Source organism: Eleutherodactylus coqui, chromosome 10 (genome assembly GCF_035609145.1).
Source record: "Eleutherodactylus coqui strain aEleCoq1 chromosome 10, aEleCoq1.hap1, whole genome shotgun sequence".
Classification (NCBI taxonomy): domain Eukaryota; kingdom Metazoa; phylum Chordata; class Amphibia; order Anura; family Eleutherodactylidae; genus Eleutherodactylus; species Eleutherodactylus coqui.
Genome location: NC_089846.1, coordinates 116,985,078 through 117,011,277, shown reverse-complemented (window position 1 = coordinate 117,011,277; position 26,200 = coordinate 116,985,078). Strand labels below are relative to the sequence as shown.

Genomic DNA, 26,200 nt, shown 5'->3' with positions numbered 1-26,200 from the left:
AAACTGCAGAATAGAGTGCGATGTAGGTAAGAAATTCACGGACCTACATCGCACTGTAAAAGTTGAGACTAAAGAACGAGTGACTGATTTTTATGGTCGACCACAGATGTATAAATCCTTGGACACATTCTCCTTTATCCAGCTGTAATAAGAATTTAAAGAGCAGAAGAGACCACACCACAGATTTTTCTCTTGATTTGCTGACTCTCGTGGTTTTACAACAGTTTAGCGAAGTGGATAAAGCACTACTCAAAATTCCAACTCTATGGAACTTAATGGTATCTGACAATCACCTGGCACAGACTGTGCAATCAATGCAGTTAGGTATCTGTTATTTTCAGGCATTTCAAGCCTAAAATTGCTGAGAAAATGGTAAATTTTTAGAACACCGATGGTTAGGTGTGAAAATTTGTATGTTGGCCCCATGAAACAGAGCAGTGAGCCCATTATGCTCTATGATCATTTGGCAATGGCAGTTGGGTGCTTCACTCATACAGATAAAAAGTCATATTTAGGTTTCAAGAGTATTCTCTTAAAAATGTTGCAAAACGTCTAGATAAACTCAACTCTACCTTTTCCCTAGAGCCAAGGATATAGCCATCATAACGACAGACCAGGTGGAGAATGATTGGTCTCATCCCTTTTGCTCAGCTATGGTGGGAACAGGACTACAGTCTCCAGAAATACTGCATGGTCAGCAAATAATTGTGAAGGTAATTTGTGTGGAGGAGGTATCAGACATTATAATTAGAGAGGAGCGAGCATACTCGCTAAGGACAATTACTCGATCGAGCATTGTCCTTAGCGAGTACCTGCCCGCTTGGAAGAAAAGGTTCGGCTGCCGGCGTGGGTGAGAGGTGAGTTGCGGCAGTGAGCAGGGGGGAGTGGGGATCGGGGGGAGAGAGAGATCTTCCCTCCATTCCTCCCCGCTTTCCCCCGCCGCTCGCCGCCCGCTGCTGGCAGCGAACCTTTTCTTCCAAGCCGGCAGGTACTCGCTAAGGACAATACTCGATCGAGTAATTGCCCTTAGCGAGTATGCTCGCTCATTTCTAATTATAATACTTAGAAGATAGAGATCGCATAGCAAAGATCAACATGAATGACTCCCCCATTCACTCTGATCTTTACTATGGGATCCCTAGTTTTCACGTCTGGAAAAAGATAGGTATAGACACCTAAAAAAGCGCTCCAGTTGATAGACTTTTAGGAACAATTGGCAAGTCATAAATAAACTTACTTCACAGGGGTGCCTCTATAGCACCCCCCATCCAGAACTGCAGGCACCCCCTGTGAAGTAAGTTATTTATCACTTGCCAATTGTTCCTAATGGTCTATCTATTGGAGTGCAAAAGGGCTTTTTAGGTGTCTATACCTATCTTTTTCCTGGCATTTTTTCTGTTAAATTTCAATGTAACCGGACTCCCCATTTGACGCTCTCCCTATTGGATGTCCTGAGGACCAGTGGATACCAATTTGTTTATTCGTGCCTACTTGGATTGCGGACACCCTAGGCCCCCCTCTTACCTCATTAGGGGTGGATTCTAGGTGTGTCAGGGTGAGTCTATGCCAATTCATTCCTTTTGTATGCCATCAAGTCTCTTCCCATTTCTTTTTTGGAGCTCTGCCTAATTGTTACTATAGTTTTTATGTCTACCACTAATTTGGACATAGAGATCTTCACATTATAAGCACAATATTTTATTAGCCAACAGCAGTGTCAATCTTGTAGGCAGTAGATGGAAAGAGGGGGAAATATCTAAAGAAGAATTCAATGCGCTCTGCGAAAACTGTCGGGCAAGAGTCAGAAAAGCTAACAAAGAATTGAGGCTTGCAACAGAGGCCAACAGCAATAAAGGATTTTTTTTTGGGGGGGGGGAGTGGCAAAAGAAAAGTCAAAGATGCTATTGGATGCTTACAAGATGAAAATGGTGAATTGGTTAAGAATGATGTTGAGAAGGCAGAACGTTTAAATTCCTATTTTGTATCCGTTTTCTCTCAGAAAGTAGATAGAACATCAACTGATCTTCCCTGTGCTATTGGGGGAATAACAGAATGCAGGCTATCTGTAGGCAAAGAGATGGTGAGGGAACACTTAGCTAGCTTAAATGAATTCAAGTCTCAAGGTCCAGATGAATTACATCCTCGGATACTAAAGGAAGCAGCAGAGGTAATTGCTGAACCACTCGCCATAATCTTTGAAAATTCCTGGAGAAAGAGAAAAGTCCCAGAAGATTGGAAAAGGGCAAACGTTGTCCCCATCTTCAAAAAAAGGAAGAAGGTGGATCCAAGAAAATACAAGCCTGTAAGCCTGACTTTTATACCGGAAAAGTAATTAACCAGAGCCAGCATGGGTTTGTAACAAACAAGTCATGCCAGGCAAATGTAATTTCCTTCCATGACAGAATCACCGACTGGCTTGATCAGGGAAATGCGGTGGATATAGTATATCTTGACTTTAGTAAAGCATTATACAAAGTATCTCATACTATACCTACTGAAAAAAATGACCAAATATGGGATTGACAAGGCAACTTAGGTGGATTCACAACTGGCTGAGTGATTGTACTCAAAGAGTGGTCAGAAATGGCTGCACATCAAAGTGGAAGAATGTATCAAGTGGGGTACCACAAGGCTCTGTCCTATGCCCAGTGTGTTGTTCAACATTTTTATAAATGATCTGGAGGATTGAATTGAATTGATGGGAAACGGATCAAATTTGCGAACGACACAAAGCTAGGAGGATTAGCTAACACTACGAAGAGAGTATTCAAAGAGATCTAGAAAAGCTTTAACAGTGAGCGGCGACTAACAGAATGGTATTTAACAAGGAGAAACGCAAAGTCCTACATCTGGGCAAGAAAAATGAAGACAGTAGATACAGAATGGGAGGAATTGAGCTAAGCAGCAGCACATGTGAAAGAGACTTGGGTATACTAATAGATCATAGACTGAATATGAGTCAACAATGTGACAAAGGTAGCACAATTCTGGCACGTATAAGGAGAAGCATAGAGTCTAGAACATGCAAGGTCATTATCCCCCTCTACTCTTCCTTAAGGCTTATTTACATGCAACGATTATCTTTCAAAATTAGTCCAAACAGTTTTTAAGAAACAGCCGTTGCGTGTAAATGTGTGCTCATCAAGCACTTGCCATGCACTCTTCGTCCATCCCCAAGTTCAGCTCAGCGCTACTATGAGTCCTGTGTCATGCCAACAGTAAAGCATCCCGAGACCCTTCATATGTGGGCTTGCTTTTCATCCAAGGGAGTGAGTTCACTCACAATTAAGCCTAAAAACACTTCCATGAATAAAGAATGGTACTAGAGCCTTTATGCCCACCCATATCGCATTTTGTATCCAAGCTAGAGGCGGTACAACAGAGCACTAAAGCCTCCATGCCCGCGTGTATCACATCCTGTATCCAAGCTAGCGGTGGCTTAGGGTACTATAGCCTCTTTAGACAGACTTCATTGCTCAATCAGGGGCTTATAGCTCAACGCCTCACCTACTAAGTGAAGTGCTGAGTGGCGAGAGGTTACATTGGATAAGAAGCCAGTGATCCAAAGAGTTTTTATGCTGACTGGAAGTCAGCGATAACAACCTGCAAACAAATAGTGAGTGATTTTTTTTGCATTTACACTGCATGATTATTGCTCCAATTTGTTAGTTTGAATGAATTTTGTAGCAATAATAGTTATGTGTAAATGGGCCATTACTTATACCAATGTTAGAATCGAATGAAACTTTCTATGTGTGATTGTCAAATCAAGCAGCTAGAAGTAGTTATTACATTTAGTGTATTATAGCTCTGTATTCTCTTATAGACGTTACTGAAGTATAAAAACATGGAACCGTATTATGGATTGAGCTTCAATTCACAGACAGTGCGGGTTGGGCCTCCGGCACACTAACGTGTTTGAGTCTGTTTGCGGCCTGTGTTAATTCATGGACAGTACATGGACCCATTATATGGCTATGCACACTGCAGTTTTTTTCATGCAGACCAATTGTCCACACAAAATAACTCCTTGCATGTCCTATTCTTGTCCATATCACAAATTAGAATTAGGGCATGCAAATAGATGTCAGTGTGTGGGCAGTCCGTGCGTTAGACAGCACACAGGAGGTATCTGTGTGGTGTCTGAGGGGAGTTGTGCCCAAACATCTCAGGCACAACTCACACAAATGGCAACATAGCCAATAAAGTCAAGACTCCATTGTTATTTATAGGGATTCCACAGAATCTTTGGGGATAATATCTAGGTAAATTTGTTGAAAATTTTAATTTGGTTTGCAATTTGCCAATTTATATTTTTAGAAAACTGACAATTGAAGTACAGACCCATAACTAGGCCCAGGACACTTGTCAGTTCCTTTTCCCTCACAACTCCATGGAAGGTGTATGTTTGACTATACCTTTAATCCATGAACAGATATTAAGAGGTATTCAACATTTACCCATAGCTTAGAAAGCCCCTATCTTACACCTAGCACAGGCTGACACTTCAACATTCCTTAAGCATGTTTATGGCATGCACTGGGCACACACTTAGAACTCGTAGGATCTGTCCGCTAACTTGGAATCCATGCATTGCCAGTTTACATGAACATGGCTTGCATTTCTTAAGGATGTAAAATATTCTGACCACCACAGTGCCCCTCCAATAGATAAGAACAAAGCTTTACCTTAAGACAGACAGATTAGCTATAAATTGTCTCATTGGATAATTTTAGTAGAAAAATCACGTAGCATCATTGGTTTATATGTTTACTGCAGGCAATGGTAGGGGGAGATGGTGAAGTCTATGTTTAAGCTCCGGGGCTGATGATCAACAGGATTCCCCACTCCCCCCACCATTTAGCTTGCTATGTACTTCTTGATATCTTGCATGTCTATCTACTTTTTAGCACTTTAAGTAAGCTTTATTGATATTTAACAGGTGCATGTGAAGTTATTTTTTCTTGACGTGAAACTTGCTTTGGGGGGGGGGGGGGGGCGCCAAGTTCTTCACCGCAACATCTCAGCAGCAAATAGTACCAAAAAAATGGCAATAATATTCTTTAGCAATACTAAAAATTTTAAACTTATTCTAAGCAGCATACATCTAATACTGTAGATAATCCTAATACTTACATGTGTGGGCAGATACAGGTCACACACTGTTCCAGAGTCAACATCAATGGCATGAAACCCCACCGCCGATCCAAAAATGACCTTGAGCCTCTGTCCATTTTCTACTGTTAGGTCTACAAATAATGGTTTTTGATGCAGGGATGAAAATGACTGAAACCAAAACACACAAAATGTTACACAATAGTAGCCATTTCTTTATGACTCTTCAATAGTAGCGCAGTGCATCAATGGGTCAGAAATAGAACCGACCCACTGAACCACCATTGTTAGAACAGATCAACACAACAACCTCCAAGAATTTAATATTCTCTCTCATTGACCTAAGGAGGTGTATTAAAACCGGTCCATTCTATTTAAGGCTGGCACAGTAAAAAGGTTGTCTAGTAGTATATATTGATGCATGCACGAAAATAGTTTTTTTGAATCTTTTTTTTTGATGGAGGGGGGAGTGGGAGGGGATTCACATATTGCAGATATGCCCCAGATGTTCCATAATGGAAAAGCCTGCAGCAAATCCATGTCATAATAGACTTTGTGCAGATTTTAACAAGTTGTGTGATGAGCCCCAAGCCCATAGTCCCTTTAACCCTTTCCAATCCACTATCTGACGTCTGAAGACATTTTGATTGAAGGCTGTACAGCTCTGATATCGGAAGACATCCGACAGGGTATTCTTACTGTATATTACTGTTTTCAGGGGCCTCTCCAGCATGTCCCATTCCACAGTACTAGCTCTAGCCAGCAGATGGCGCCATTGTATAATGGCAGAAAGAGAAAGCCCCCTAGGAAACCTTGAATCTAAAATTTATTTGCAAAGGATTAATCCACCCCCAGGTACATGTTATATAAGCACAGGGAGACCAAGTAAAGCCGCTCTGTAGCACATAGCCACATGGAACTTGACGCCATGCAGCCTTCTTCAAATGGCTTTTTTTGTGCAATTTCCTAGGAAAGTCTTATAATGCATGGAAAGTTGGGAGGATATAGAAAAAAGTGAATGCAAGCAACAAGATGAATGCACTTGAAAATGTGATTATCTTCAATAAGCAAAGCTGCATTTGTAACTGATCTATGGAGGCCTCTTGAAACAGCCTTATATAAAAAGGTATACCAGGCATAAGACCAACGATGAGACAAAATATGCTTCTAACCCCTTCCTAACATCTATATAAAATCACATAAACCGTTACATTTAAAAAGTCTGTAATCTAGGCCAAATGGCTTATTATAGATCAGACGCAAAACTTTTTTTTTTTTTTTTTTTCACCGCCATCATTGTTCTACTTACATTCCTCATGAAAGATTGTGGAAAATAAAGCAACGAGCGTCCAATCAAATAAGCCTGATTGAAAATATGATGTCTCCTATGACAATTTTCCCAGTGTACGCTTCTTCCGAAATCCCCTGTTACATCAATCCTTAAATCTCTGTTGTTTGAAGGCTGCACAGGGGATTCTATCTTAGAACTCTAAAGACTTCCAATCAGTTTGATCTAAGACCTTGCAGCTTGTGTGACGCCCGCCGCTGATCCCGGTGTTGATACTCGGATATAAAGAGCACAGTCTCACATAACTAACCTTTGATTTGAAGGTTATAGCTTTGGATTGTAGTGTTCAAGCGTTCCAAGTGTAATGCCTAAATTATTTTATTTGAACAGCAATTCTTTTCTAGATCATTCGGTTGGAATGCGAAAGAAGCCACCAAGTAAGCCTGATTTTAATATTAAATACCTTTGATGCAAATGTTTAATGTAGCACCGAGATGAGATCTAATCTATACCCTTAATACGGTGTATCAGCATTACCTTCTAATTCAGAACTGTTGCTATGGCTCTGGATGGGCATGTTTAACTTAATTCAATGACATTTGAGGTCAAGTGATGAAAACGCAGGTCACCATTTGGGAAAGATTAGGATCATTTGGGGTCGTAGGCAAAGTATCAGATCGAAAGCATTCCTTATTCCGTATAACCAAGTACCCCATTCTGGACATCCTTTTATGAAATGTCACACTGCCCATAAACCCTTTCCAATCCACTGTCTGACCTCTGAAGACATTATGATTTAAGGCTGTACAGCTCCGATGTTGGAAGACGTCTATCGGGGTTCTCTTACTGTATATTGCCAGCCTCTCTGCTGTCAGAGCCTATCCAACGTGTCACCTCATGCAGTACTGGCTTTAGCCAGCATATAGCGCCATTGTATAATGGCAGAAAAAGAGTAAGCCCCCTAGGAAAAACAGGATACAAATTAGATTGGAAAGGGTTAAAAGTTTCTGAAGATTGAGTTTTGAACTTTCCAGATGTTTTTTCAGACCACACAGTCTAGTTCAATTTTTTTTTTTTAACATTTAGGCAGCTTCCACACGGGCGATTTTGTCGCAATGTGACAGCGCTACGAATAGCATGTATGTAGAGCCCATGCTTTTTTATGGGTTCTTCCACACGAGCGATGTTTTGTAGCCTGCAACATTGCGAGACTACAAAATGGTGATATGCTCTAATAAGCCCTAGCTAAAAAAATTTTAAAAAAAGGAATACATCACCTCTCAGGTGTTGTCATCTCCCAGCGTCTTCTCCCTTGAAGTTCTCCTGCAGAGCTTCCTGCTCGGGATTTTGAAAATCCCCGCCTCCAGGAAGCTCTGCCTCTGTTTAGCTAAGCAGCACGCTCAGGAACCAATCAGAGCCACCACTTGAGGACCGATCACAGCCATTTAATGAATGATGAACCAATCACAGCCATTCATTGACTCATTGAATGGCTGTGATTGATTCATCAAGCACCAGCTGATTGGCTGAACAAATCACAGCCAGCCCTTCCTGTAGGCAGGGATTTTGATCCTCCAATGCAGGAAGGGCTGGCAGAAGACTGAAGACCAGTGCCGGGTAGCTTCAGAGGAGAAGACGGCGCCTCTTAGGTGATGTATCCTTTTTTGTCTTTTTACTGCAGGTAGGGCTTATTTTTGGGGTAGGGCTTATATTTCAAGCCCCCCACCCCCCCAAAAAACCACTCGCACGTGGTGCTACAAAATCATGCATCTTTGTAGCGTTAGTGCCGCTAGAAAGCAGTGATATTGCACGGACCACTGATGAGATATCGCTGCGATTTTCTCACATCCATATCGTGTCGCCCGTGTGGAAGTACTTAAAATGCACAAAATAGAAGAGAGAAGCCCTTGTTTGGGTCATAATAGGCATTAGCTAATACTGCAGATGAAGCCCATTTTAAATTCAAGTACACAAAGGTTGGGCTGTCCGTATAACCATTCAGGTCCTTGCCCAATGGCTTAGAGCAACAGTGGTCTCAGTCAATTGATGAAAAAGGGAACTAGTAGTCAAAGGGATTTGCTCACTTTTATTACTAATGACCTATCCGATGGATAGGTCATCAACAGCAGCTTAGTGGAGATCCACTGTATGGGATCCCCACTGATTCTCAGGCCCACTGCCAGTGCAGCAGCCTAGATGTTGGCATCAGTAGTCAAGACAGGAAGTGTAATAGCCAGCTTCACCTCCACTTAAATCAATGGCAGCAAAGCTGTCTATTACACTTCCAGTCCTGACTATCCAACTTGGATGTCCTGCCCTGCTGGTCAGGGCCGGAAGTGTAAGGCTGCGGTCAAACAGGGCATAAATCCCATGAAATGACCACAGCGGGACCACACGAAATTCAGCAAGATTTCTGTGGCATATAGGCGGCTTCAAAACTCGCACCATCCGACAAGTGTTTTGAAGCGGCATCGCCGCCTTTATTCCACTGTGGCCACCTCTCTCCATAGAAACTGCGATAAAATTGACATACCGCGGCATGTCAGTTTCATCGCGGCTTGGCCAACAGACTGTCTGCAGCGTGTGGACGAGATTTTTGCAAGTCTTGTCCACTTCACTGCTTAAGCTCGGGTTTAAGATTGCTGGGGATTGTCTGTGCGGAAAGTCCGCACGGAATTTCTGTGGCACTTCTGTCCCGTGTGAACCCCGCCTATGACCGCTTTGCTCCCACTGGTTTTCATGAGAGTTAAAGCACCCTTATTCTACATCTCTGCAACCACAGACATAGCTCTGTTTTATCTTCTCGGCAGCTCTAATCAATTTTTTTGTTTGAGTCAAACATAATATATAACTCTTGCGGCGATTCAAAAGTAACGAATTTCCATATATGTTACATAAGCTTCGGTGATGGAACCAATTTTGCAAAGGTAACCATATCAAACTACACAATTTGCACTAGTATCTAGGGACCAAGAAAAATACCGGAGAAAGTAACGAAAACGGTACATTTTCCAGTTTCTATTAGAGGAAAACGTATAAATTTCTATATAGAAAGTCACCCCAGAGTTATGAAATGATAGATGGTAGCATGAAGAAGACTATAAACTCATACATCCGAGTAATAACCTAATAGTCTTAGGTCATTGAAACTTGTGCATAGTTAGATAAATGACTAAACTGTCATAGTAAGTCAGAAAACGAATTAATGACTTTAAATATGAGTATTGTCCAATTTACTGTGTGAGTCACCTCAGCATTGGTTGATTTCTGCTGGAGCAAGTCACTGCGGCAGTCCTAACATGAGTTATAGAAAAGTGCAATAATCGGAAATAAAATTAAACGAGGAAACACTTTTAGAGGAAAGAAAAAGGAAGAAGAGAAAGTGTATTTTGGAAAGCGCAATTTAACGGTAGTTGGACTGACACTGTTCAGTGCACAACTGGCACATTTTATACAGAAATGATGGATGACTCACCTTAAAAGCCATAAATTTATGGTATGGCTTTGGCGCCCATGCATACACTTCCACGGAGTTCTTCAGAGCAATAACAAGGAATTTTATTCTTTCGTATTTAACTGAAATGAAAAAAGAAAAAGAAACATCAGGAGAAGAAAAAGTATTATCATAAGTGCTCTTTTATGAAAAGATCTGCTAAGGTTACAAAGTAGGTTCATTACCATAATCATCTTTAAAACAGCTATCATTACTATGCATAATGGAATCCCAAATTTGTTTTGGAAATGCACATAATTTTTGGAAATCTGACACAAGAGTGCTAGTAATTTAGACAAGGCTAAGAACATGCAGAGTTTAATGCTTTCAGTCATGTAAATACAGCAATAATACAAAAAAAAAGTGTAGAGTTACCAAATGAAATTTAGAACTAGAAGAAAACGGGGTTGGCTAAGGACTGGTGGTGAAAAATGGCAGAGGGCAAAGAAGGTATGGACTGCTTGTGAGCAAGCGTCCTCTTTACTGCACAACTCATTATTGATATGCTAGTATTGTATAGACTTGTAATCGGCTATACACTACATATTCACTTTTTTATTCCGTGCAAGCAAACTACAAATTAACCTTACTATATCTGTCTGGGATGATTGAGGGGATCCAGCATTGGGAGCAGGGGGTTGGACCCAATGACCGTGGAGGTCCCTTCCAACTCTACCATTGGGTGCTGTGGATGCCCATCATCCACTCTGAGATTTGTGTGTTTGAGCATCAGACTAATAAGGTTTGGAAAAAAAAACAAACTTAATTTATATTTCCTGGACTCAACATGCAAGTAAGTTTTTACAAAAGAAGAAATTAGTTGTTAATTAGAGATGAGCGAGTGTACTCGCTAAGGACAAATACTCGAGTGAGTATTGTCCTTTTCGAGTACCTGGCTACTCGTGAGAAAAGATTCGGGTGCCAGTAGGGGGTGAGCAGTGTGTTGTGGGAGCGGGAGGGAGAAGGAACGGGAGGGAGAGGGAGCGGGAGGGAGGAAGGGAGAGGGAGGAAGGGAGGGAGAAGGATCGGGAGGGAGAAGGAGGGGGAGGGAGAAGGAGGGGGAGGGAGAGAGGGAGGGAGAGAGGGAGGGAGAGAGGGAGGGAGAGGGAGGGAGAGGGAGGGAGAGAGGGTGAGAGAGAGATAGAGAGATCTCCCCCTTTTTCCCCCCGCTCTCCCCTGCCGGCACCAGAATCTTTTCTCACGAGCTGGCAGGTACTCGAAAAGGACAATACTCACTCGAGTATTTGTCCTTAGCGAGTATGCTCGCTCATCTCTATTATTAATGCATTCCATTAATTTGTTAATTCTTACTTTGTAGTTACTTAAATGCATTTGATATGGGCCTTTGACAAGCAATTTTTTTCAAATATTTTTTTTGTTAGTACCAGTTATAAGTCCTACCTTTGGACCTCAAAAGGTGCATATAACTAAAAAACCTGTACGGGTAATTGCTGACCTCTGCTTATATGGACATCTAAGGGCTGCCCTAACGATAAGGTGCTTGGTTGGTAGCAAACACACATTAATGACCTCTGTAGTTAAGCACATTGGCTATCATTAAGGGGTTAAAGGTTTTTTTTTCAAGTAAATTCTATTGAGGACCTATCTTCCAGATAAGTCATCAATAGTTAATCGCCTGTGACCCCCGCCCTCGGGATCTCTGGCTTTAAGATGCAGTGGGACTGGACGTCATCAGCAAGGTTAGAGCAGAAAGTGTCCGAGGCAGCTACGCTCCCATTGAAATCAATAGAAGAGCTGTCTCTTATTACACTTCCAATCCGGTGTCAGAGGCACAAGTGCTGGAGGTATAATAGAAGGCATCAGCTCCAATGGATTTCAATAGGAGTGAAGCCGCTTTGGGGAAGACGTCATGCTTCTACTGCGATGACAATATACGGACTTGCTGTAAGGCTGGATGATCAGTTGATCACCGGGGATCAGGAGTGGTGGGTTCCTGGTGATTAACTATTGATCACCTATCCTGAGGTTAAATCAATAGAAATTACAGTGCTAAACATCTAAACAGCAAATCTCAGCCAAAACCACTTAAAGAAAAAAGCCACACAACCAAATAGTGTAGAAAAAAAACCCAAAAACAACATGCCTGAGGCCAAATAGAAGAATACAAAGGAGTATCAAAAATACAAGTTTAGTTTTTCAAGTGGTACATGTTTTCTTGGTGTACAATAATCACTGAGTGTGAACCCACTAACCAATAGAGGCCTAAAATACAGCCTTTATCAATACAATTTAGGCGGTGTGAATAACCACTGTTAGTATATTTGGTATAATATGCAGGCTGAACATTTATATGCATCTTTAATAATACCATAGTTTTTGTAATGGCCAGGAAAAAAGGGGACGAGATAGAATAGAACAATGTCACCTTAATGAAATAGAGCCCTAATAAATGGTATCATCGGTCTGAATCAGGCAGCCCTGTGCTAGAACCTCCTATTAGGCCCTCAAAAAGATACAAAAAGAAATCCTCTAGGCTACCTGGATGTTTATAGCCTATGGGCAATCAGCTGCTGGTTAAATAGATGTATATTAGGAAATATCATGCAATCAAGTCCCCATTGGGCACGAACATTATAGCACATTTACACGGCCCAATAATAATCAGGCTAGCAAATATCTGTACAAATGATTAGCTAAGGAACATGTGAATGCTGTCTAGTAGAGATGAGCGAACGTACTCGTGTAGAGCGATTTCGCACTCGAGTACCGCTTTTTTCAAGTAACTGACTACTCGGGCGAAAAGATTCGGGGGGCGCCGGGGGTGAGCGGGGGGTTGCAGAAGGGAGTGGGGGGGAGAGAGAGAGCTCCCCCCTGTTCCCCACTGCTACCCCCCGCTCCACCACGCCGCCCCCCGCCCCCCGAATCTTTTCGCCCGAGTAGTCAGTTACTTGAAAAAAGCGGTGCTCGAGTGCGAAATCACCCTAAACGAGTATGTTCGCTCATCTCTACTGTCTGGTGTGAGCATAGAAATGTTCGCCTTGTGTAACTGGGGAGATGTGCAGCCAACCAATGAAAACTATATGGGGATGAATGCTTGTATTAATATTTTATTTCCATACTGTAGATTTCCCTGGCTATATATTACCAAGCACTGGTCAACACGCTCATTGTCAATTGACATGCTACAAACGGGCAGATCTGCCTGTATAAAGGCATGCTTACAGTTGACTTGGGTTTGCAGACAAACGAATGATGTATAATTGCCATTTTCTAGTATTACTATTGAACACTTCCTAATAGCCTCTTTAACTGCTTTGAGAACACTAATGAGTTTAAATCTATGATTGCTCAAAATGGACTAGGATTAGAGATGAGCAAACCTACTCGGTTCGGGTGTTTTTGAACTCCAGCACCGCTTTTTTCGAGTAACTCACTACTCCGACAAAAAGATTCGGGGGGCAGCAGTGGGGAACAGTGGGGAGCTCTCTCTCTCCCCCCCCCCCCCCCCACTCCCCTCTGCAACCTCCCCCCCCCCGCTCACCTCCAGCGCCCCCCCGAATCTTTTCGTCCGAGTAGTGAGTTACTCGGAAAAAGCGGTGCTCGAGTTCAAAAACACCCGAACCGAGTAGATTCGCTCATCTCTAACTAGGATCCTTCTTCCAGAACTTGAACTGATTGCTAGGTTGAAACTTGGGTGGTAAGAGATTGCTTTCAAGGGGTCATCTCATATGAATCCACTTTTAAGAGCCAGGATGGAGAGCTCATCTATGAAAGCATCTCTTGTTATTGCAGAACTAAACCATCTTTGTATTACATGGACAGCCATTCTTCCGAAAAGTCACCATGTAATACATTTCTCCATTTGGCTGGGCTGCGGTTACCCCCAGCAAAATCAGCTGTTTGCTGGGGTTGCCTGGAGCGGGACTAATAGAAATCAGTTGACCTCTATGGTGCCTGCATTTTACGAGAGGTAGTCTCCAATGAAGGACCCTTCTCATATCGTACCAAGTCAGTGTAGTAGTGCCTCACAAGAACTATATGCTTGTGTGCATCCTTTGTATGTGTTCAGGGTCTTGACATTTCATTCTTAGTAGCCTTGTGATGGATAACTGGTGGAGAAAGTAGCTTTTATTCAAATGACTAATAACAAGCAAGAACATACTGAGAGCATATAGACTATTAAGCATTGTTAAATGTATTACCCTACATAAAAGGATATATATAGTACAACAGGAAGTACTGAAATCTGGGCAGTCAGAAGCTGGAGTGGCCATCTTTGTTTCTCCAGTTCCAGAGGGTAGCTATGTTTGTGTATATTTATTTTGGTTCCTCTTCACAGAGGACACCGGTTATACTTTTATCTGAAGGCAATTATGGTCAAGTCTATGGCTCATTGTCTTGACCTGCATCTCAGTTAAGAGAAGTCTGCTGCTTATGCATTTATCTGGGGTGCTTTACACCTTGTTCCCTCTATTCTGTTGGTTCATTTATTGTATGTAAACTTTCCTTGCCACTGTTTACAATCACCATCTAGAGAAAGTCAGGGTCACCCCAGGTTCTTGAGGTGGGGTCGCTCTCATCAGGGCAGCGCTCTGATTTTAGGTAAGGTCTTCCCTTATCTGAGGGCTTAGGGTCATTTTTCCCTATCCCCAATTTTGTATTTCGTTAAACATTTTCTGTTCTCTGTGTTTATACTAAGTGTGTATATACTCGTACTTTTGGGACACAACTAATATGTGTAGGTCTGTCCTAACAATCATCTAATGCCGCAGTTGGAAAAATATTTGAAGCAACTGAAAATGTTGAAAGAACCTTTAAAACGGGCTATTCCTATTCCAAACTTTCATAGCACACACACAATGTGCCGTAAAAAAGTCAGAATCGAGTGATGGTGCCCTCTAGTTGTGGCCCCCATGGCCTTTGGTCCAGCTGTACAAAGTGGATAGGGGTGGCTGGTATTATGGAAACAGCCAAACAAGTTTTGCTCTGCCGCTTCCATAACTAACAGTCAGTAGCAGATACGAAAACAGTGTAGCACAGCTAGCTAGGCTGTTTCCATAAGTTACAGAAACAATGTGGCTCACAATGCTATATGTTTAACCCTTTCCAATCCACTGTCTGACGTCTAAAGACATTCTGATTGCAAGCTGTACAGCTCCGATGTCAGAAGACGTCCGGCAGGGTATTCTTACTTTATATTACTGGCCACTCTGTTGTCAGGGGGCCTCTCCAGCATGTCCCATACCGCAGTACTGGCTCTAGCCAGCAGATGGCACCATTGTAAAATAGCAGAAAGAGAAAGCCCCCTAGGAAACCCTGAATCCAAAATTGGATTGCAAAGGGTTAACTCCCTTTGACTTCCTAAAAAGTTAAGGAAACCGCACAGCCCATCCACGCTTAGCTGTATCTGTCCTTCCAACCACATCCTACAGAGTAATCTTCCCATTACGGCCATGTCTGTCCGAGATGGGAACACCCCTTTAAGTATTAGGTAATGAAACTGAACTGTATATCCAATAATCCAGAAACAATGGTGCAGTGTACAGTTCCTGAGTGTTCCGGATTATCAGAGGACTCTGTGACTTCCACTGTTGAGAAACACATTATGCCAGTATCACCTCATATGCCTTGTACTGTGGTAAACAATTTAATGGCATCTCAATTTACAATGAAAATAAGAAAATGATCTAGTAATTTCATTTATTTGCAAAAAAAAAAGTTTATTTCTGCCTATTAAGCAGCACACATTATCACTTACTGAATTGTTTTATTACACTCATTTAATGCAATCAACAGTAAATGGGCTGCGGCCCACATGATATTTATATTATAATCAGGCATTTCCTGGAATTAGTTGGATTAAACATTTGGGCGCACCTACACTCGAAAACCCTTCTGTAGAACAAATGCAAATGACCAGGTTTTCTTTTTTTTGTGCTAAAAGGTGAACATCTGCTTTGGAAATGTAACAAAACACTATTATGCAGTTTACCTTTCATTCCATCTCATCTTATATTCTATTCAAGCTTTAGAGCGGAGCAACAAAAAATTTCATCTAGAATTCATAGACAGCGCAATTCTATTCTTTGGACTTATGTAGACAAATAGTCCATTATAATAAAAAAAAATGTTTTCCTACACTTTATTAAACAAAGTTTCACATCCTCCGGTTGGACTGGAGCAGGCGGGATGGACCGCTAGTGGAAGACCGCGCTTCCACGACAAAAACCCTAGGGCTGGCTGCACACAGGTATATTTGCGCGAGGAAGATAGAGAATAGAACCCACTGATTTCAATGGCTTCTTTCACATTCCTGTACTTTGAGCTAGTAAGAACATGTTCAATTTCTCTGCATATTTGTGCAACAAAGGTGCCTATAGAAGTCCAAGAAGGGAAGAGACACAATAGGCAAGAAGAGATGTGAAATACTACTTGCGTGGGAAAAATAAATCTGCAACTCATTAAGACTAATTAGCCATTTCAGTGGGTGTGTCTCGTTTGCAAATTAACATACCTTATGGGTGCAAAAAGTTCAGCAAAACACAGTTGTGCACTCAAAAAAGCAGCGCTTAGGCATGCGCAAACATGCATACACCCGTGTGAAGCCGGCCTAAGGCCTCGGTCACACGGGCGTTTTTTCCCGCGATTTGCGGATCGCATGACGGATGCGCATCCGCAAATCGCGTGACCGGGGCCGAAAAATCGACCGAAAAATCTGCTCCTAGCCGCGTTTCATTAGAAACAGGCCGGAGCAGTGCAGCGCTGTCCAGCGCATTGAATTCAATGGAGCCGGCAATACAGCCGGCTCCATTGAAAGCAATGGGCTGCGGGCGATCTCACGATGAATTTTCGGGAAGGGCTTAAAAATATAAGCCTTTCCCTGAAATTCATTCAGAAATGTGTAAAAAGTAAAAAAAAATATATACTCGCCTTGCTGAGAGCTGCCCCTGATTGGTCCCTGCGCTGAGCCAATCAGAGGCAGCACTCACTCACCCATTCATGAATTCATGAATGGGTGAGTGAGAGCTGCCTCTGATTGGTGAGGGCTGTGACCAATCAGAGGCAGCTCATTCAGCAGGCGGGGATTTTAAATCCCCGGCTGCTGAATACTACTCATAGCAGTGCAGGAGAACTGCCGGCCGGCCGCGGCTGAACAACCACCCTGCAGAGTTCAATCAAAAACTGTGTCTAAGTGTACCTAGAAGAATTGACGCTGTTCTGAAAGAAAGGGTGGTCACACCAAATATTGATGTGGTTCAGATTTATTTAGCTCATTTACTTTTCATTTTGGTAATTGGTAAAAAATAAACTATTAACACTTCCAGTTTGGAAAGAATTTTAACTTTGCAGCACTTTTCCCCCCATCTACCTGAAGAGGGAAAGCCTGTAAGACCCCTTCTAAGGGAAAAAGAATTCAATGTTTGTTCAGGTCTCTCCTTTGAAGTCTTAGGGAGGCACTAGCTTGCCAATCTCCAATGGCCTATAATGCATGTGATGTTATGGCACTTCTCCCATTTGTAGCTACTGTGCAGGGACAGATTACATCTGTGTTCTAGAGGTGGGACAAGGATGACCACCAGATGTTATGCCCAGGGGCAACCCCTAACCTTAAAGGGGTTGTCCCGCGCCGAAACGGGTTTTTTTTTTTTCAACCCCCCCCCCCCCCCCCGTTCGGCGCGAGACAACCCCGATGCAGGGACGTAAAAAAAAAAACCGCTCAGCGCTTACCTTAATCCCCGCGCTCCGGTGACTTCTATACTTACCGGTGTAGATGGCCGCCGGGATCCTCTTCCTCCGTGGACCGCAGCTCTTCTGTGCGGTCCATTGCCGATTCCAGCCTCCTGATTGGCTGGAATCGGAACGTGACGGGGCGGAGCTACACGGAGCCCCATTGAAGAAAGCAGAAGACCCGGACTGCGCAAGCGCGTCTAATTTGGCCATTCGACCATTTTAGACGGCGAAAATTAGGCGGGCTCCATGGAGACGAGGACGCCAGCAACGGAGCAGGTAAGTAAAAAACTTTTTATAACTTCTGTATGGCTCATAATTAATGCACAATGTACATTACAAAGTGCATTATTATGGCCATACAGAAGTGTATAGACCCACTTGCTGCCGCGGGACAACCCCTTTAATCTGTCCCTGTTAAAAAGTAGAGTCCAATTTACAATAGGTGATGTGAATGATGCATTTCTTTAAAAGTAAAAATAAACATCCCTTTATGATTTTTTAATTCAGATTCCATAATTAACTGTAAATGAATTTATGGATAAGGACCTGCAATGTACCCTCTATTAACGGAAATGCTTTAACCCTTTCCAATCCAATGTCGGGCCTGCCCCAACATCATAATTTCCCTCCACAGCTCCGATGTCGGGGCAGGCCCGACACTGCAGTGCAGGAGTGCATCTGCACCCAATCATCAGACACATCGGGTGCATATGCAGTCCTGCACTGATCCTCAACAAGGACCCTCGAGGAGAGGACAGAAAGGGATTTTAACTCTTTCTGCCTTCCCCTTTACGCATTACATAGCGCTCAAATATGCAGGAGATTCCACCCGGCGATCATGTGACCGCCGGTGTTAGCTGACCCCCAGCGGTCACATGAACGCCGAGCTAGGAGCCTGCACCGTGGAGGGACCGCCTACCTGTCCGGCGGCTTGCGCATTCTCCTTCTGCCTCCCGGCCCGGCGATCTTGTGACCGCCGGGTGCCACCTGACCCCAGCGATCACATGATCGCCGAGTCGGGAGGCAGAAGGGAGAATGCGGAAGACGCCGGACAGGTAAGCAGGTCCCTCCACGGTGCAGGCTCCCGTCTCGGCGTTCATGTGACCGCTGGGGGTCAGCTCACACCGGCGGTCACATGATCGCCGGGTGGAATCTCCTGCATATTTGAGCGCTATGTAATGTGTAAAGGGGAAGGCAGAAAGAACTCAGTTCGGGAGGGTGCAGGGAAAATGTATTTTTTTTCATCCATTCTCCCCAGCTCTGATTTATTTGGAGCTGGGGAGAATGGATGAGAAAAAATAAATGGATTGGGAAGGGTTAATAGTTTTTTTTTAATGGTGTTTCTAAACCTTACAATATATGTAAAAAGGACCCATCAGCATCAGATACAAGACTAGATAGCAAACTAAGTCTGAAAAAAAAAGAAAAAATTTTGAGATATTTGACTGATTTAGGTTTACTCATTTTATGAAAAATGTAATAAAATGATAGTATATATATATATTATACATGCACTTACCAACTTTGTAGTGTACACAGCCTTCCAGGTCCCCAACAGAGACCCAGCCTTGTTTCTTCTCTACTTCTGGATCATTTCGAAGGATTTTATTCCTCAACCATGATAAATAATAAACCCGAAGTTTGTTCTTCTTGCCTTAAGTTACAAAAATAGTCATTTTAGTAGTCTAGAAAAGGTAGTAGGTGTAATGTAGAATGGTTTTCAATGACCCATTATCTCTGAAGGCTTTATGTTTCCATGTTGCTTTTCTTCCACACTGCAAAATATGCTTTTAGGTTTACTGGTCTGACTTTGCATGTGTGCCTTTACTGGTAAATGCAGACTTAGAGATCATCTCAATCAGTTGGCTTAAAATCTCAACAGACCTCTACTCACTGCTAGTAAAGCCATACACTTTAAAAGAGAACCACCAGAAACAATTTATTCTCTTATGAGGATACATGGTTTGTCTAATCTCTTCCTTCTATAGATAATCAGGGCTGTAAGACCGAGTAGGATGTACCAAGTACATTGATCTAAGGCCTCCTTCCCACGAACGGATTTCCGCCGCGTAATTCGCGGCGAAAATCCGCTGCGTTGCCCGCAGCTATTAGGTTCTATTGAACCTAATAGCACAATGCTCACGATGCGTAATTCCAGCGCGGAATTACGCACCGCGATTTCTCCCGTCCTCACCCGCAGCATGCTCTATTTTCTGCGGGTGAGGACGGGCTGTACGCACTGACGGCTTCCATTGCAGTCAATGGAAGCCGTCCGTTCACGCTATCTCCCGCTGTAACCAGCGGGAGATAGCGTGAAAAAACGTGACACGGCCGGTGACGCGGCGGTGGTGGGCGGTGACGGGCGGTGACGCGGCGGTGGTGGGCGGGGAAGCGATTTCACGCTATCTCCCGCAGGTAAGTATAGGGGCTCTGGGGGGCGCCGTGACGGGCTTCACTGCGTAATATTACGCGGCGGACCCCGTCACGCTCGTGGGAAGGAGGCCTAAGACTCTTGCCTCCAGTAGTAGTTTGTCTTCTATACACTTCAGCATATAGTACATTCTCTTATGTTACAGAAGTTAAGCAAGGCATTTGGGATAAGCAATGTTAAACACTATGGTTGGCCACATACATTGAATGTTTATTGGCCAAACCCACAGATTTTGGAGGGTTCGGTTAACCATCTAATGTGTTGGGGGACCTCCTGACACTTCACCGATGGCAGAGGTTGGAGGAGATAAAAGGTTGGGCAGTTGGATTTCAACTGCCTGATCCTATTATACTTGGTAAATAAGCCACTGGCAGAGTTGTCTGGCAGCAACTTTCTCCCTTTTTTACATTCAGAGCATATGCAAGCTGAATGTGTATGTGTATTTTGGGCAAGTTGGCTGAATGAGCTTTTGGCCAGCAGCTACCATATCTAATGTGTATTGTCACCCTAGGGACTTATGCATATTGAAAATGCTGTGTGCATAGAGTCTTTATGGTGGTACATGAGGTCCCTATTGTTTCCATATTAAGGATGAGTAGGCACGCTGTGTGCTACATAGTGACTTTATGAGGTGTCATATTCTTGCCTAGAAACCATGTTGTATGGCACAATCCAAGGCAAAAATGGGAAGGAACTAAATGACCAACAGAGTATCAAGGATAAGTGGAGGGAATACTCAGAGGAACCATATGCTAATGTATCATAGGTACTGGGAATGTCCAAAGTTAGAGGTTTTTGGAAAGTTATGTTACACCTGCATCAGATTGTGGGCAGTAGAATACAAGTAGTCTATGTTTATATCTTTTCCATGAGGGCTCTTCGATGAGTCCAGCATGATGTGGTCCATATAGAGTTGGTAGTCAAAAGATCCATATTAAAACAATGGATTCAAATTCCACCAGATAGGAACATGCTGCTGGAGTCGCCGAGGAAACTCATTTATGTAGATAAGTTAAATCAGAGGGTTTCAGGGAAATAAGTTGATGTTTATATTAAATATTTGGGATTAAATAAGACAGATGACATATGATAGTGTATTCACATACTTAAGGGCCATGCAACTTGGCTACTTAATAGGGATATTGGGGGAAGGGGTGATGTTCGAGAGGTAAGGTGGGCGCAGGGGTGCAAGTAGATTTGTGTTGTTTTGGAATGTTTATAAAGCAAAAGTAAAAAATTTTTGTATGTTTGTTTTTAATAGATTCCTATATGCCTTGATGGATCTCAACCAAACTTTGTACACATACTCTTCATGATCCAACATAAAATACTGGTGGGTTTCAACTGTGTTGCTCTTATCAACTAATCATAGCACAACTTTCATTTTACTAGAGCTGCTTAAGGACTGAGGATTGGCTGCTATGTGCAGCAGCTTTTTTACACAGTCATTCGATAAATGAGACCTATTGTATAATCTATGATAAAATAAGATGCTTTGTGATTCAGAGTAGTTAATAACTAAAAGCCCATTTACACAGGCCAAGTGTCGGGCAAACTATGCCAGACCCTCGTCCCTGTGTCTCCGCACTCCCGTGCTCCTGCACAGGAGCTAGCAGTTTAAACAGCGGTCGTTCAATAGTGAACAGCCGCTGTGTTATCTCAATGGAGAGGGGCGGGGGAGTGAGAAGAGAGAAATCTCCTGCACTGCCCCGCCCCCCTGCTGGCCGCTCCGTGAGCAAGGCAGCTCTACTAGCTCCTGTGTAGGAGCATGGGAGTGCGGAGACACAGGGACGAGGGTCTGGCATAGTTTGCCGACACTTGTCCTGTTTAAATGGGCCTTTAGACATGTGGAGAATCCAGTATGCCTCCGACAAAATGGAAACCCATCGGACAAGTCCAACCAAAAGCAAAAAAAGTAAACTTCCTGTGAGTAAGAGAGACAAGTCGATTAAGAACAAGCGGGAAACAGCATGAGGTGTATATTCAAAACTAGGGCGAAGAGGCAGGACATCAAAGGCATCAGAAACCATGGAAAAGCATAAGGCCCAAATTCAAAAGGAGAAAGACAGTAAGTGCATCAAGATCGTTAGAAAACCACAGAACAGTGTAAGGGGTCATTCAGAGGAGCGAGTTTATCTGCATACATGCATCCGCACAAAACCACGCATTTATTACAGTTGTTGGTTCTTTATGGTGTGTTCATATCTCCGTGTTTTACAGGCATGCAAACGCATGCACCTGTAAACAATAGGACATGTGTACACCGCATAGGTCCGTGGTGCGTGTCAATATTCCCCGCGGGAAGTCCCCTTATCACTGAACACTGTGACAGCACTGTCAGTGTTCAGTGACAAGGGTACTTCCTGTGGAGAGTAAAGAATTCACTGCCACAGCTGTGGCAGAGGATCACAAAGCTCTCTGATTGATTTCAATGGGGCAGCCATTGAAAGCAATAGGAAGCTGGCACCCCCACAGTGATTTTCGGGGAAGGGCTTTTAATTTAAGCCCTTCGCTGAAAATCAATTCTATTAGTAGTAAAAAACAAAACAAAAAAAAACAGTTACCTCTCGGCTGCATCTAGCCGCTTGGGTCCAGTCACTGTAATGAAGTTTTTTCAGCAGGCAGGGATTTAAAATTGAATTCAATGAATGGCCGAGCACTGTCTGTGATTGGCTGAGCAATGTGACCAATCACAGGCAGTGCTCAGGTGTCATTCATTAAATGGCTGAGCACTACCTGTGATTGGCTGAGCGCTCAACCAATCATACGCAGTCCTTTCAGCAGGCAGGGGATTTTAAATCCCGTCTGCAGAAAGAACTTCAGAGCAGTGAAGGGAGAATGGCGGACAGGTGAGTATATATTATTTTTTATTACAGCTAGGGATGATTTTCAGGGAAGGCCTTATATTTAAAGCCCTTCCCCGAAAATCACTGCAGGGGTTACCAGCAGGCCATTGCTTTCAATGGGGCCTCCGGCAGCAGCGGCGGCCCCATTGAGAGCAATGCTGCACAGAGCTCCATTCACACGCGTTTTGACATGCGCATGGATGCGCAGATTTGTGCGCAGCTACGCACGTGCAAATGCATACTCGTGTGAAGGCCCAACTTCAAGTATTGCAGTAAAGAGCCACATTATGGGCATAAAGGGATACGCTGGGTATATGAGCTAACGTGTAATATGGAAAAATTTTATAGAATATGTGGGAATAAAATAGCAGTCATTAATGGCATTGCTATGACTGTAGAAAAACCAAGTCAAAACGAGAAATCCACAGTGAAAGCAGAAAGACAAGTGTGTAAATTCCCCTTGTAAAGAGTTGTGGACCTATAACCCACCTGAAATGGTGATTAGAATATTCAGTCCTTCCAGAACATCCATTTGGTAGAAGCGTCTTCTGCTTATAAGGGAATAAACTCTGCCTTGACCACTCCTGTCCAGGAACCATAGACCATGTTCTGTTCCCACCAACAAGTTCACACCTGCAATAATAGGAGAAAATATACTGTAAAAAAAAAAATTCTATCCCTACCTATTCCTTCCCATCAGTCTACTTATCAGATCTTCACCTCACTGATCTGCTCCAGTCTCCTGCAGCCCTGGGGGAGTCACCTCACCTCCAGCTGGCCTATTCCTCTGCTTCCTGTGAGGTTACATACATTCAAAGGCAGTCTCCTTCCTGCCCGGCAATGTACGCTACGTCACTAGTTCAAAGCCTTGCAGGGAGTGCCGAGCTATTGCAGAGATTGCTCATGCATGCAGTCTCTGCAATAGATATGCATTCCTTCCTAGCCAGTGAACACTACGTCACAGGGACGTGACCTTCACTGACCTGCAGGAAGAAAAATGTGAGGAACGCACACTTCATAACAAGGCGGTCGGCTTGTGGTAGAGCTGACCCTAGGACTAGAGAAGATCCACGAGCAGAAGATTTGGTAAGGGGTCTGCCTGGGGAAGAATACACGAGAATAGAATTTTTTTTATGACAAAACTTTAGGGAACATCACTTAAAGTACCACACAACTCACATAGGCATTATCAATAAAGTGCATAGATTTTTTTTACTAGAGGCTAAGTGACAAAGGAGTCCTTTAGATGGTATAATGAGAGGGAGGACTGTTTCCTATTCGGGAGAGAAATGCTTCCGTAAACTGAATTATAAACTTGACACAGTGAAAGCCTATAAAGTATATTGAAATCATCAATATGGGAAAAATTCCTAAACAGCCTGACCAGCTAAAACCATGAACCATATGTTATATGCTAGATGTAACTGATACAAGTAATTTCTTTAATATGAAAGAATAAACTGAAAACTAGTCATTAAAACAAAAAGGAGGCGGGGTTACTGATTGGCAGAAAATTATAACCGATTGACTTGCATGTATTCACTTTTTTACTTAGAACCTAGACAATGAGTACACGTTACTGATGGCTTTATTGAAAACGTGAAACTTTATAATATACAGCTGCTTACTTTTCTGTAACACAAATATTACCACTAAGCTAATCAGTAACAATCATTGATCCGTATAACAAGAATTCAGAATGATTCAATCGACTAGCATGGATATGGACTTCTCTTATATCAGACTAGCCGTGACTCCGCCATTATATAGCACAACTCAATACTAATGAGGTGAGATAAGTGAACCAGTTTGCCACACATTTCAGTCCTTCATATAGTTGGGTGAATTGAAAATAATTTTTAACCCATTTTGACTACCCGCCCTAAGCTTGTTCTCCTGTATAGTCAGGGTGTCAGTCTATGCTACTGTACAGGAGTACATCAGCAGCTGTTAGATCCTGCCTGGCAGGTCTTAGACATCTCCCCCTTCAACCTGGCCTTCCTTGTGTAGTGGCCCAGCGTTTGTGAGGTCTGCTCCAGAATGTTTGTCTCATGTCACTGTCTTGTTTGTGGAATGCATCGGGTGTATGTATTTGATGCTTGCAGGACTGAAAGGGTTAACATCTGGTATGTCCTGTCTGGAAAATGTATTGTTTTGTGTGCATCGTTTGTGGTCATGTGATCGTGAGATAGAGATGGTCCGTTGTCTGTTGTCCTTAGGCCTAGACTTAGTTTTCATCTCCAACTAAGCTAGTGCACCCGGACTATGAGAAAGGCGTGGAAACCGCATGAGTCTGGAGAGAGGGAAAGGAAGCACTAACTAGGGAGAAGTGTGACTGACTGACAGGAGAAAGTGAATGAGTGTTACCGGGAGAGTGAAATGCCTACAGATAACGAAGATTGTGCTGACCCAAGTACCCCGTGAATCCTCCCTGCATCACTACTGTAAGAACTGTTTGGACTGTTAACCTTGCTATTTGTTCAGTAAGCGAGCAAAACAAGCGTTCCCGGTTCCTTTTCACAAAAGTATACTTTGTGCGTGGACTACTTTATTTCCCTGGAATTTAGATCTCCAAAGATCCACTGCAGAGGATGGAACGTTGGCGTCACGAGTGACAAATTGGACTTCAGGTAACAATGGTTATTACCCCTGTGATCTGCCCCAGCAGTAATGAGGTCGGGTCTCGAGCTAATCTTAGGGAGGAGATGGTAGAGCCCCGTGACAAGGTTAACATCTCTACCCCGCTGTCTACTCGGCTGAGGGCCTGCTCCTCGAACACTGCACTTGTTCCTCTGTATGTCCTTCCCCCATGTATAGAGTGCAACTGGAGGTATCATTTGTGCCTCACCTAAGAGAATTTTACATGGGGCAATTATCACCCAAATTCTTGCTATAAACAGTGAATTCAGGTTGATAGTCGCTTCATGTACATGTAGCCACCGAAAGGGCACTGTGCAAGTAATCGCTTGTCAGAGTCCCTTTGCTTATAGTAGAACTAAAAGCCAAGCAACTCTTGGCCGATATAAACAGGCAGTCATTCTACAATAAACTGCCCTTTTACTGTGAATGAAGGTTGGTGGGCCGGAACCATTCTGTAAGCACAGGAGTGATGATTGGCTTATGTGCCTCAGAGTTAACATGTGTAAAGGGGCCTTAAGGGACCAGGAGTACACTAGTCTAATAGATTAGTCCATGCAATAATTAGCTGCGGCGTTAAAGCCCATTTCACATGGTCGTATTTCCCATCCATTTTCTGTCCCTGTATTTTACGGAAAGCAAAACAGGCCCATTATGGCCTATGAGGCTATTTCCATGTGTGAGTTTTTGAGTGGACT

At 43.1% G+C, this 26,200-nt stretch overlaps 1 protein-coding gene across 1 annotated transcript in view; it reads right to left on the bottom strand.

Moving 5' to 3' along the window:
- The window catches only part of NRK (Nik related kinase), a 294,683-nt gene that overhangs the window by 35,140 nt on the left and 233,343 nt on the right, over positions 1 to 26,200 (bottom strand). Inside the window, exons 26-29 of the mRNA XM_066581768.1 lie at positions 23,355 to 23,498; positions 19,108 to 19,242; positions 9,879 to 9,979; positions 5,137 to 5,286 (exon numbers count right to left, since the gene is read on the bottom strand). Of these exons, the coding sequence (XP_066437865.1) occupies positions 5,137 to 5,286; positions 9,879 to 9,979; positions 19,108 to 19,242; positions 23,355 to 23,498 (530 nt within the window). The remainder of the gene's footprint in view (positions 1 to 5,136; positions 5,287 to 9,878; positions 9,980 to 19,107; positions 19,243 to 23,354; positions 23,499 to 26,200) is intronic.